This window comes from Coregonus lavaretus, assembly GCF_964263955.1.
Source record: "Coregonus lavaretus genome assembly, chromosome: 26".
Lineage (NCBI taxonomy): Eukaryota > Metazoa > Chordata > Actinopteri > Salmoniformes > Salmonidae > Coregonus > Coregonus lavaretus.
The window spans coordinates 22069900-22083010 of NC_140013.1; the positions used below are offsets into that span (position 1 = coordinate 22069900).

The window sequence follows — 13111 nt, forward strand, 5'->3', positions numbered from 1 at the left end:
GGCTGCCTAAGTATGGTCCCCAATCAGAGACAACGAGATACAGCTGCCTCTGATTGGGAACCACCCTGGCCAACATAGATCAACACGATCTAGAAACAAAAACATAGAAAACAAAACATAGAAAATCCACACCCTGGCTCAACATATAAGAGTCCACAGAGCCAGGGCGTGACAGTTTTTAATTTATATTCTGTGATACCCCTGGGCTTCTACTTTGTTATACTGGCATCACAGTGGGAGAGATTATTTATTATTAAATTTTTTTATGGGGGGGTAGATCAGCTTTAATATTGCAGATAGATTGTGGCTTCGATCAATGTAATTGTCTGCACCATTTCCAATCCCCCATATATATATATTTTTGTAAGTATATATTATTTTAAATATATACTGTATTTTATTATAAAATAAATGTTCCTTCTTTATTATTTTCCCCAAACCCTACCACCCCTCCCCTAATTGGAGTAAACTAATGGACAACAATACTTAGGCTTCTACTTCCAGTTTATACATACTGAACAAAAATATAAACACAACATGTAAATTGTTTCATGAGCTGAAATAAAAGATTCCAGAAATGTTCCATACGCACAAAAAGCTTATTTCTCTCAAATGTTGTGCATACATTTGTTTACATCCCTGTTAGTGAGCATTTCTCTTTTGCCAAGATAATCCATCCACCTGACAGATGTGAAATATCAAGAAGCTAAACAGCATGATCATTATGATCAGCATGATCATTACACAGGTGCACCTTGTGCTGGGGACAATAAAAGGCCACTCTAAAATGTGCAGTTTTGTCACACAACACAATGCCACAGATGTCTCAAGTTTTGAGGGAGCGTGCAATTGGCATGGTGACTGCAAGAATGTCCACCAGAGCTGTTGCAAGATAATTTAATGTTAATTTCTCTACCATAAGCCGCCTCCAACATCCTTTTAGATAATTAGGCAGTACGTCCAACTGGCCTCACAACCACAGACCACGTGTAACCACGCCAGTCCAGGACCTCCATATGCGGCTTCTTCACCTGCGTGATCGTCTGAGACCAGCCACCCGGACAGTTGATGAAACTGAGGAGTTACTCTGTCTGTAATAAAGTCATTTTGTGGGGAAAAACACATTCTGACTCCCCAGTGGGTGGGCCTGGCTCCCAAGTGGGTGGCTGCACCCTGCCCAGTCATGTGAAATCCATAGATTAGGGCCTAATGAATTTATTTAAATTGACTGATTTCCTTTATACAGTGCCTGCAAAAGTATTCATCCCCCTTGGCGTTTTTCCTATTTTGTTGCATTACAACCTGTAATTTAAATTGATTTTTATTTGGATTTCATGTAATGGACATACACAAAATAGTCCAAATTGGTGAAGTGAAATGAAAAAAATAACTTGTTTCAAAACAATTCTAAAAAATAAATAACGGAAAAGTGGTGCGTGTATATGTATTCACCCCCTTTGCTATGAAGCCCCTATATGAGATCTGGTGCAACCAATTACCTTCAGAAGTCACAAAATTAGTTAAATAAAGTCCACCTGTGTGCAATCTAAGTGTCACATGATCTCAGTATATATACACCTGTTCTGAAAGGCCCCAGAGTCTGCAACACCACTAAGCAAGGTGCACCACCAAGCAAGCGGCATCACGAAGACCAAGGAGCTCTCCAAACAGGTCAGGGACAAAGATGTGGAGAAGTACAGATCAGGGTTGGATTCTAAAGAAATATCAGAAACTTTGAACATCCCACGGAGTACCATTAAATCCATTATTAAAACCTGTCAAGAGAGGGCCGCCCACCAAAACGCATGGACCAGGCAAGGATGGCATTAATCAGAGAGGTAACGAAGAGACCAAAGATAACCCTGAAGGAGCTGCAAAGCTCCACAGCGGAGATTGGAGTATCTCTCCATAGGACAACTTTAAGCCGTACACTCCACAGAGCTGGGCTTTACGGAAGAGTGGCCAGAAAAAAGCCATTGCTTAAAGAAAAAAATAAGCAAACACACTTTGTGTTCACCAAAAGCCATGTGGGAGACTCCCCAAACATATGGAAGAAGGTACTCTGGTCAGATGAGACTAAAATTGAGCTTTTTGGCCATCAAGGAAAACGCTATATCTGACGCAAACCCAACACCTGTCATCACCCGAAGAACACAGCAGCATCATGCTGTGGGGATGTTTTTCATCGGCAGGGACTGGGGAACTGGTCAGAATTGAAGGAATGATGGATGGCGCTAAATACAGGAAAATTCTTGAGAGAAACCTGTTTCAGTCTTCCAGAGATTTGAGACTGGGACGGAGGTTCACCTTCCAGCAGGACAATGACCCTAAGCATACTGCTAAAGCAACACTCGAGTGGTTTAAGGGGAAATATTTAAATGTCTTGGAATGGCCTAGTCAAAGCCCAGACCTCAATCCAATTGAGAATCTGTGGTATGACTTAAAGATTGCTGTATACCAGCGGAACCCATCCAATTTGAAGGAGCAGTTTTGCCTTGAAGAATGGGCAGAAATCCTAGTGGCTACATGTGCCACGCTTATAGAGTGGGGGGGAGTGAATAGTTATGCACACTCAAGTTTTCTGTTTTTTTGTCTTATTTCTTGTTTGTTTCACAATAAAAAATATTTTGCATCTTCAAAGTGGTAGGCATGTTGTGTAAATCAAATGATACAAACCCCCCCCAATAATCAATTTTAATTCCAAGTTGTAAGGCAACAAAATAGGGAAAATGCCAAGGGGGGTGAATACTTTCGCAAGCCACTGTATGAACTATAACTCAGTAAAAGCATTGAAGTTGTCGCATGTTGCGTTTATATTTTTGTTCAGTATATATACATTTTACAGACACAGTATCTTTTACATTAGTTATCTTTTCTGTTTTGTTTCTTGTTTTTTCAGCTACCCTCAACCCCTCCCATCTATCTCTGAAAACAATCCAGTTTTGATTTCTAATTGCCATATATTTTTCAAATGTGCTGTGATGTTTCACAAAAGTTCTGAACCTTTCTATTCTCATAGTTTCTACAGATTGTAAATTAAAGAAACATTTTTGCTAAGAGTATTATTTTATTATTGATCGATTGACTATGGCTTTTCAAGTCAACCAGCAGTGCTATTTGCAGAGTTAGCTCCAGGTAAATGTTGCAATTCTTCAGCCATTCCTGAACCTGCGACCAAGTGGGAGAGTGTTACTACTACTTTGGGATCTGAAAATATGGACATCATCACTTTCTGCTTGTTTTGTCTGTATTGTGTTTTTTGATCATATCACATGGGAAAAAGATAACTCAAGGTAGTTATCAGTCTTAAATTAAGGGTCAACTTTTGACTTAGCATGTTGTTTATCTTTCTATTTGAAAGGTATTCCAAATGTGCATAATTACTGTATGGACATACTGTAACATTATGTAAGGATTATGTAAGGGTCTCATGTTCATGTCATTTAGATTTTTTACATTAGATTTCTCTCTCTCTCTCTCTCTCTCTCATATGTTCTGATCTCACTGATCCTAAACTAATCCCCCAACCCTTTCTCGCTCACTCAGGGACAAGATGCCGTTCCACCATGTGACGGCAGGGCTGCTGTACAAGGGGAACTACCTGAATCACTCTCTGTCTGAGGACAACGACAGTGACCAGCTGGCCAGCATCTCTGTGGAGGAGCTAGACGGTGAGACTCCTCAGGGCTTGGGCTGGTACTACTGGGTCTAGGTTGGGTTGGGCTTGGTTGGGTTGGGTTGGGCTTGGTTGGGTTGGGTTGGGTTGGGTTGGGCTTGGTTGGGTTGGGTTGGGTTGGGTTGGGTTGGTTTGGGCTTGGTTGGGTTGGGCTTGGTTGGGTTGGGCTTGGTTGGGTTGGGTTGGGTTGAGCTTGGTTGGGTTGGGTAGGGTTGGGCTTGGTTGGGTTGGGTTTGGTTGGGTTGGGTTGGGTTAGGGTTGGGCTTGGTTGGTTTGTTTGTTTGGTTGAGAGGGGATAGAGATTAGGGCTGGGTGTCACGCTCTGGCTCCGGGACTTTGTATGTTGAGCCAGGGTGTGTTCGTTTCGTTGTGTTCTGTTTGGTTGGGTTGTCTATGTGGTTGTTTCCTTGTTTGGTCGTGTGACTCCCAATCAGTGGTAACGAGTGTCAGCTGTCGGCTCGTTATCTCTGATTGGGAGCCATATTTAAACTGTGTGTTTTCACCTTGTGTTTGTGGGTTTTTGTTCCTGTACAGTCATTGTCACTGTGGACTTCACGTATCGTCATTGTTTGTTGTTTTGGTGTTCAGTACTTTAATTTAATAAAGTCATGTTCGCTCAACGCGCTGCGCTTTGGTCTCATTCGTCAGACGATCGTGACAGAAAAACCCACCAAGATGGGACCAAGCAGCGTGTCCAGGAGCCGTCGCCAGGGAGATCCCTCACAGATCTCCTTCGCCTCCTGGACTGGGTCAAGCCGAGTGAGGAGGAGAAGGGCTTGACACTATGGCAGAAGGGCGAGAGGCTGGCGAGGGATATGGAGACCTGGTCCACGGGTAGGAGAGACGCCCCGAAAATTTTTAGGGGGGGGCTCACGACGTCGGACCAGCAGGAGGCCGCGATAGAGCGGCCCAGTGGGTTGCTGGAGAAGGCCGCCGGGTTACGGGGGCCACTGGTCGAAGAGGGGATGGAGGAAGTAGAGGCACGGCGAGAGGTACTGGCGTGTGTTGCCAGTCCGGTCCGGCCCGTTCCAGATCCCGGTGTAGGGCCAGTGGTGTGTGTCCCTAGTACAGTCCGGTCCATCCAAGCTTCCCGCACCAAGCCAGTGGTGTGCGTCGTCAGTCCGGCACGGCCCGTGCCTGCTCTCCGCATCAAGCCTGTGGTGCGTCTCGTCAGCCCGGCTCTGCCCGTTCCTGCTCTACGCACCAAGCCAAAGGGGTGCGTCGCCAGCCCAGCCCGGCCGGTTCCTGCTCCACGCATCAAAACTACGGTGTGCGTCGCCGGCCCAACCCGGACTGTTCCTGCCACTCGCACCAGGCTAAGGGTGCGAGTCGTCAACCTGGGTCAGCTCGTTCCGGCTACTCGCACCAAACCAAGGGGGCGAGTCGTCAACATGGTTCAGCCTATGCCTGCTACGCGCACCAAGCCAGGGAGGCGAGTCGTCAGCCTGAGGAGGTCCGTTCCGGCTCCACGCACCAAGACGAGGATGCGTATTGTCAGCCAGGTCCGGTCCGTCCCTGCCTCACGCGCCAAGTTAGGGGTGCGCGTCATCAGTCCGGATCCAGCCAGCTGGGTTGGATCGGACCGGGGCCATTACGGGGGGATGGATGTAGGATGGTGGTCAAGCCCGGAGCCAGAGCCGGAGCCGCCTCCGAGGAGCAACACCCACCCAGCCCTCCCCTATTTGGGTTCTTTGAGGCGCGGTCGCAGTCCGCGCCTTTAGGGGGGGGTACTGTCACGCTCTGGCTCCGGGACTTTGTATGTTGAGCCAGGGTGTGTTCGTTTCGTTGTGTTCTGTTTGGTTGGGTTGTCTATGTGGTTGTTTCCTTGTTTGGTCGTGTGACTCCCAATCAGTGGTAACGAGTGTCAGCTGTCGGCTCGTTATCTCTGATTGGGAGCCATATTTAAACTGTGTGTTTTCACCTTGTGTTTGTGGGTTTTTGTTCCTGTACAGTCATTGTCACTGTGGACTTCACGTATCGTCATTGTTTGTTGTTTTGGTGTTCAGTACTTTAATTTAATAAAGTCATGTTCGCTCAACGCGCTGCGCTTTGGTCTCATTCGTCAGACGATCGTGACACTGGGACTGTGGATTTGGCTGGTGAGGGTCATAGAGGGAGTTTGAGGAAGGCTGGGGTTTAGGTGTTTGATATGGGCAGGATAAACCGTAGGCTAGAGATAGTGATGGTATAAGTAGTAATGAATTCTTAGCCATGAATCACCGAGTTTGGACCAGTCGAAACATTTATGAACTACACTAGATGCTTTCAGACCACAAATACTGTATTGTTGACATAGTCCCAAAATATTTTGCTTGTCAGCAATCAAGTTGTCAAGATATGTAACTTTAAAAATACAGAAATCATCACCGTATGATGCATTTTGCATCATATAATGCAAAACGCAGCATCATATGGTGCAAAATGCATCATACGGTGATGATTTCTGTGTTCTGAAAGTTAGATATCTTGAAAACTTGATTGCTGACAAGCAAAACATTTTGGGACTATGTCAACAATACAGTATTTGTGGTCTGAAAGCATCTAGTGTAGTTGTTCACTAATGTAACAAATACCAAAATATAGTTTCTGGGTGGAGTTTTCCTTTATGGTGCCTATCTTAAATTGGATGCAGAGTACACCATAATAGGCTAATTGCCACCTACTCTGTCAGAGTCAGGGTGGTGTTATTATGCTATAGCAATATTGGTAGTTGGCACTGCATGGCTTTCTCTCGTTTGATTTGTTAAGTTGTTTTGGGACGGCGTTAATGTATTGGGTAAATGTAATGAATTGGGTAATGTATATAGCTCTTATTGGGAGGTCCTCATAAGGTCAATCAATGTAATGGACTGTACCTCTGTCAGCAGAAACAGAGACATAAAGGTATTGATCATATAGTATATACACACTACAGTAATGATTAGCAATCATCTCCTTGGCTTGTTAGTTTATCCATAGTAGCATACGCAGGCAGCTACCATTTCTACCATGTCCACCATTTCTACCATGGGGATATTTACTGAGGCAATTTGGTGTAACTACCTGTAAGTGTCTTTGTCTATGGCCATTAAAGTGATACAGTGTAACTGTACTGAGTTGAACTAGCTGACTCACCACATACAGCACGTTGTCATCAGTCAGCTTTAGTACAGCTACACATTGTTAACCTCTCAGCCTGTTGAAGAGGGGATGTAGTTTCCCTTTGTGTCTTGTTCGACTAGCGTGGTCTGGACTGTGTGATTTGTGTGTGGTTGGTATGTATCAAATCAAATCAAATCAAATTGTATTTGCCACATGCGCCGAATACAACAGGTGTAGACCTTACAGTGAAATGCTTACTTACAAGCGCTTAACCAACAATGTAGTTTTTAAAGAAAATAATTAGATTTTATGCACCAGCTGTTGTTTACAAATATACACCCACCGCCACCCCTTGTCTTACCACCAGCTGTATGTTATCCATGTCGTCGTTCAGCCACGACTCGGTGAAACATAAGATATTACCGTTTTTAATATCCCGTTGGTAGGATAACCGTAATCTTAGCTCGTCCAATTTATTTTCAAATGATTGAACATTGGCTAATAATGTATGTGTGTGTGTGTGTGTGTGTGTGTGTGTGTGTGTGTAGTGCTCTGAGCGCCGCAGCATGTAGAATAGATGTTTGTGTGGGTAGAGAGCTTTGTGTACCAGGTAGTCTTGCCTCCGTCGAGGTCGATCTGTGCTGCTACTGCTTCTGCTACTGTGTCTGAAAGGTCAGGCAATATGTGTGTATGAGATTATAATATATAGACACATACAGCACCGACAGCACTAACTTCATATCACATAGCACATATCACACATTATAAACACTGGGAAAGTAGGGATAAGTAGTGTTCTGTAGAGAGAAAACGTTTTCAAACCAGGAGTTACTACTTGAAGTTGTCCAATTAGAACAAATATTTAAGTTTTACGTTGTAAAACGTTTTTGAACATGAGCGTGGTGATGCACTCGGCCTAGATTGCAAAGCAGGGTGCTGTTAAAGTGACTTTAAATTCAAGTATTTTTTTACTCTGATTATTTTCTCAGTTTGATCTGTTCCTTGGGTATTCCGGTTCCTTTGGTAATACTTTGTCATACAGGATGTTAAATCATTCTCCCCTGTAAAGCTTTGGTTTCAGAACATCAGAGGAGGGCCCTGATGGATATGGGAGCAGTTGTGCGTGAAATAGAGAAATAGCGGGAGAGAGCTGTCTGAATATATGATACGTGGTCTGAATGTTGTTGGGGTGTTCAAATGGGCCCGAGCCCTCAGACACAGGAACCTACTTTACAAAGGCCTGAGTCACTCACTGCTCTGCTCTGTTCTGCTCTGCTCTGCTCTGTTCTGCTCTGTTCTGCTCTGTTCTGCTCTGCACTGCTCTGTTCTGCTCTGCTCTGCTCTGCTCTTTTCTGCTCTGTTCTGCTCTGCTCTGCTTTGCTCTGTTCTGCTCCTCCTGATGGTTTTATTCATGAGACGCTCATTTCAATGTACCAAAATAAATCCATACACCTTTGATGTGCTTGTGTTGTTCTCTGTTTGTTGTGTTGTGCTGTGTGTGTGTTTGTGTGTGTGTTCTCTTTACTAAAATGAGTGTACTGTGTTATGAATGATAATGGCTGAGTGTGTTTGCTCGGGCCAGATGTTTTGGGAAGCAGGGAATGACAAAAGACTGTTCAGAGGCTGGTACAACGACTAACCTGAACCCTCGGTAACATCTGAGTGCTTTTAACGATCCAAAATATTGTTTCTCATTTTACGAGGTGATTTAAATATAGAGAAAAATCATTACATTTACACACCATTGTCCTCCTTGCAGCTCAGAGCACCAAATCACTCCTACTCACCTGACTGGCTATGGATGAATGACAGCTTCTCAGCAGATGATTGACAGGTGATTGGCCAATGATAGGCTAAAGATTGGCAGCATGGGCGGGTCTCCTCTAGCATGAAACTTTACTTAATGCTTGGGTTAACTTTGGACTACAATAAGTGTCAGTTAACCTGTTGTTTGCTCTTTCTCATGGTTTTAGCCAAGAACTCTACCACTACTATGTTCTGTTTATGACATGGTCTTTTCAAGACTGGACCCGTAATATTAATGTTCTTGTTAGCGCCTGTGTTCTCAAAAAGTGTATCACATTGTATCCCATATCTGGGACACGTTTGGACTTAAATCATGTTTGAGTTAGCCTGGGTCGTGGGTGAGGTGAGGAGACTCCCTCTCTCTCTCTCTGGTCCTGGTGAGTTAAAGCTATGTATTCCAGTAGTACCCAGCCTCAAATTATTCAGTGTTCAGCAGTGTGCTGAAGCATACCATGCAATCATAGTGTTCTTTAGAGATCTGACATTCCACCTCTATTTAAAAACACCCGTGGCTGCCTCTCTCTCTCTCTCTCTCTCTCTCTTTCAATCTCGCTGCATCTCTCTCTTTCCTTCTATCTCTGTCTCTCTCTCTCTAGTTCTCTCTCAATTCAATTCAATTCAATTTAACGGCTTTATTGGCATGGGAAACATATGTTTACATTGCCAAAGCAAGTGAAATAGATAATAAACAAAAGTGAAATAAACAATCAAAAAATTTACAGTAAACATTACACTCACAAAAGTTCCAAAATAAAAAAGACATTTCAAATGTCATATTATGTACAAATAGTTAAAGTACAAAAGCGATTAACATAAATATGGGTTGTATTTACAATGGTGTTTGGCAACAGGACACAAATCTTGCTGCTGTGATGGCACACTAGGTTTGTTTTTGAATTCTTTGTGGGTCTGTGTAATCTGAGGGAAATATGTGTCTCTAATATGGTCATATATTTGGCAGGAGGTTAGGAAGTGCAGCTCAGTTTCCACCTCATTTTGTGGGCAGTGTGCACATAGCCTGTCTTCTCTTGAGAGCCAGGTCTGCCTTCGGCGGCCTTTCTCAATAGCAAGGCTATGCACACTGAGTCTGTACTTAGTCAAAGTTTTCCTTAATTTTGGGTCAGTCACAGTGGTCAGGTATTCTGTCACGGTGTACTCTCTGTTTAGGGCCAAATAGCATTCTAGTTTGCTCTGTTTTTTTGTTAATTCTTTCCAATGTGTCAAGTAATTATCTTTTTCTTTTCTCATGGTTTGGTTGAGTCTAATTGTGTTGCTGTCCTGGAGCTCTGTGTGGTCTGTTTGTGTTTGTGAACAGAGCCCCAGGACCAGCTTGCTTAGGGGACTGTTCTCCAGGTTCATCTCTCTGTAGGTGATGGCTTTGTTATGGAAGGTTTGGGAATCGCTTCCTTTTATGTGGTTGTAGAATTTAACGGCTCTGTTCTGGATTTTGATAATTAGCAGGTATCGGCCTAATTCTGCTCTGCATGCAGAGTCTCAATTTTGTGTTTGTCCCATTTTGTGAATTCTTGGTTGGTGAGCAGACCCTAGACCTCACAACTGTAAAGGGCAATGGGTTCTATAGCTGATTCAAGTATTTTTAGCCAGATTGGTATGTCGAATTTTATGTTCCTTTTGATGTCATAGAAGGCCCTTCTTGCCTTGTCTCTCAGATCATTCACAGCTTTGTGGACGTTACCTGTGGCGCTGATGTTTAGGCCGAGGTATGTATCGTTTTCTGTGTGCTCTAGGGCAACATTGTCTAGATGGAATTTGTATTCGTGGTCCTGGCAACTGGACCTTTTTTGGATCACCATTATTTTTGTCTTACAGAGATTTACTGTCAGGGCCCAGGTCTGACAGAATCTGTGCAGAATATCTAGGTGCTGCTGTAGGCCCTCCTTGGTTGGGGACAGAAGCACCAGATCATCAGCAAACAGTAGACATTTGACTTCAGATTCTAGTAGGGTGAGGCCGGGTGCTGCAGACTGTTCTAGTGCCCTCGCCGATTCGTTGATATATATGTTGAAGAGGGTGGGGCTTAAGCTGCATCCTTGTCTCACCCCATGGCCCTGTGGAAAGAAATGTGTGTGTTTTTTTCTCATTTTAACTGCACACTTGTTGTTTCTGTACATGGATTTTATAATGTTGTATGTTTTTCCCCCAACACCACTTTCCATCAATTTGTATATCAGACCCTCATGCCAAATTGAGTCAAAAGCTTTTTTGAAATCACAAAGCATGAGAAGACTTTGCCTTTGTTTTGGTTTGTTTGTTTGTCAATTAGAGTGTGCAGGGTGAATACGTGGTCTGTCGTACGGTAATTTGGTAAAAAGCCAATTTGATATTTGCTCAGTACATTGTTTTCACTGAGGAAATGAACGAGTCTGCTGTTAATGATAATGCAGAGGATTTTCCCAAGGTTGCTGTTGACGCAGGTCTGGGAGAGTGTCTCGCTGGTCTGGGCAGGGTGTCTGTTGATCTGTTGCTCCTGTGTGAGGTGTTGGGGCTGCGTTTGAGGGCGATGTCCTTTTGGCGAAGGTGGGCACTGCTTCCTTGAATAGGTTGACCTGGTCGTAAAGGGTGGAGTGGTGGGCCAGGTAAACATTTGGTTTTGAGGCACAGTCAATTCAAATAAAATAATCAAATCAAATGTATTGGTCACATACACATGGTTAGCAGATGTTATTGTGAGTGTAGCGAAATGCTTGTGCTCTGTCGTAGCCGGCCTCGACCGGGAGACCCAAGAGGCGGCGCACAATTGGCCCAGCGTCGTCCAGGGTAGGGGAGGGAATGGCCGGCAGGGATGTAGCTCAGTTGGTAGAGCATGGCGTTTGCAACGCCAGGGTTGTGGGTTCGATTCCCACGGGGGGCCAGTATGAAAAAGAAAAAAAGTATGTATGCACTCACTAACTGTAAGTCGCTCTGGATAAGAGCGTCTGCTAAATGACTAAAATGTAAATGTAGTTCCGACAGTGCAGCAATATCTAGCAAGTAATATCTAACAGTTCCACAAAAAAAATGAATACACACAAATCTAAGTAAAGGAATGGAATAAGAATATATAAATATATGGATGAGCAATGTCATTATCAGAGTGGCATAGGCTAAGATGCAATAGATAGTATAGAATACAGTATATACATATGAGATGGGTAATGCAAGATATGTAAACATTATTAAGATAGTATAGAATACAGTATACAGGTAAAAGTCAGTAAATTAGAATATTTTGAAAAACTTGATTTATTTCAGTAATTGCATTCAAAAGGTGTAACTTGTACATTATATTTATTCATTGCACACAGACTGATGCATTCAAATGTTTATTTCATTTAATTTTGATGATTTGAAGTGGCAACAAATGAAAATCCAAAATTCCGTGTGTCACAAAATTAGAATATTACTTAAGGCTAATACAAAAAAGGGATTTTTTAGAAATGTTGGCCAACTGAAAAGTATGAAAATGAAAAATATGAGCATGTACAATACTCAATACTTGGTTGGAGCTCCTTTTGCCTCAATTACTGCATTAATGCGGCGTGGCATGGAGTCGATGAGTTTCTGGCACTGCTCAGGTGTTATGAGAGCCCAGGTTGCTCTGATAGTGGCCTTCAACTCTTCTGCGTTGTTGGGTCTGGCATTCTGCATCTTCCTTTTCACAATACCCCACAGATTTTCTATGGGGCTAAGGTCAGGGGAGTTGGCTGGCCAATTTAGAACAGAAATACCATGGTCCGTAAACCAGGCACGGGTAGATTTTGCGCTGTGTGCAGGCGCCAAGTCCTGTTGGAACCTGAAATCTCCATCTCCATAGAGCAGGTCAGCAGCAGGAAGCATGAAGTGCTCTAAAACTTGCTGGTAGACGGCTGCGTTGACCCTTGATCTCAGGAAACAGAGTGGACCGACACCAGCAGATGACATGGCACCCCAAACCATCACTGATGGTGGAAACTTTACACTAGACTTCAGGCAACGTGGATCCTGTGCCTCTCCTGTCTTCCTCCAGACTCTGGGACCTCGATTTCCAAAGGAAATGCAAAATTTGCTTTCGTCAGAAAACATGACTTTAGACCACTCAGCAGCAGTCCAGCTCTTTTTTTCCTTAGCCCAGGTGAGACGCTTTTCGCGCTGTTTCTTGGTCAACAGTGGCTTGACACGAGGTATGCGGCAGTTGAAACCCATGTCTTTCAAGCGTCTCTTGGTGGTGGATCTTGAAGCCCTGACTCCAGCAGCTGTCCACTCCTTGTGAATCTCCCCCACATTTTTGAATGGGTTTTTTTTCACAATCTTGACTAGGGCGCGGTGATCCCTATCGCTTGTACACTTTTTCTGACCACAGTTTTTCCTTCCCTTTGCCTCTCTATTAATGTGTTTGGACACAGAGCTCTGAGAACAGCCAGCCTCTTCTGCAATAACCTTTTGTGTCTTTCCCTCCTTGTGCAATGTGTCGATGGTCGCCTTTTGGACAGCTGTCAAATCTGAAGTCTTCCCCATGTTTGTGTAGGCTTCAGAACTGGACTGAGAGACCATTTAAAGCCCTTTGCAGGT

The 13111-nt window shown here is 43.8% G+C and overlaps 1 protein-coding gene across 1 annotated transcript in view; it reads left to right on the forward strand.

The window, feature by feature from the left end:
• Positions 1 to 3553: 3553 nt before the first annotated feature.
• caln1 (calneuron 1) overlaps positions 3554 to 13111 on the forward strand; it is a gene marked incomplete at both ends in the record, with an annotated part of 117913 nt that continues 108355 nt past the window's right edge. Inside the window, one exon of the mRNA XM_084142423.1 lies at positions 3554 to 3671. Within this exon, the coding sequence (XP_083998549.1) occupies positions 3554 to 3671 (118 nt within the window). The remainder of the gene's footprint in view (positions 3672 to 13111) is intronic.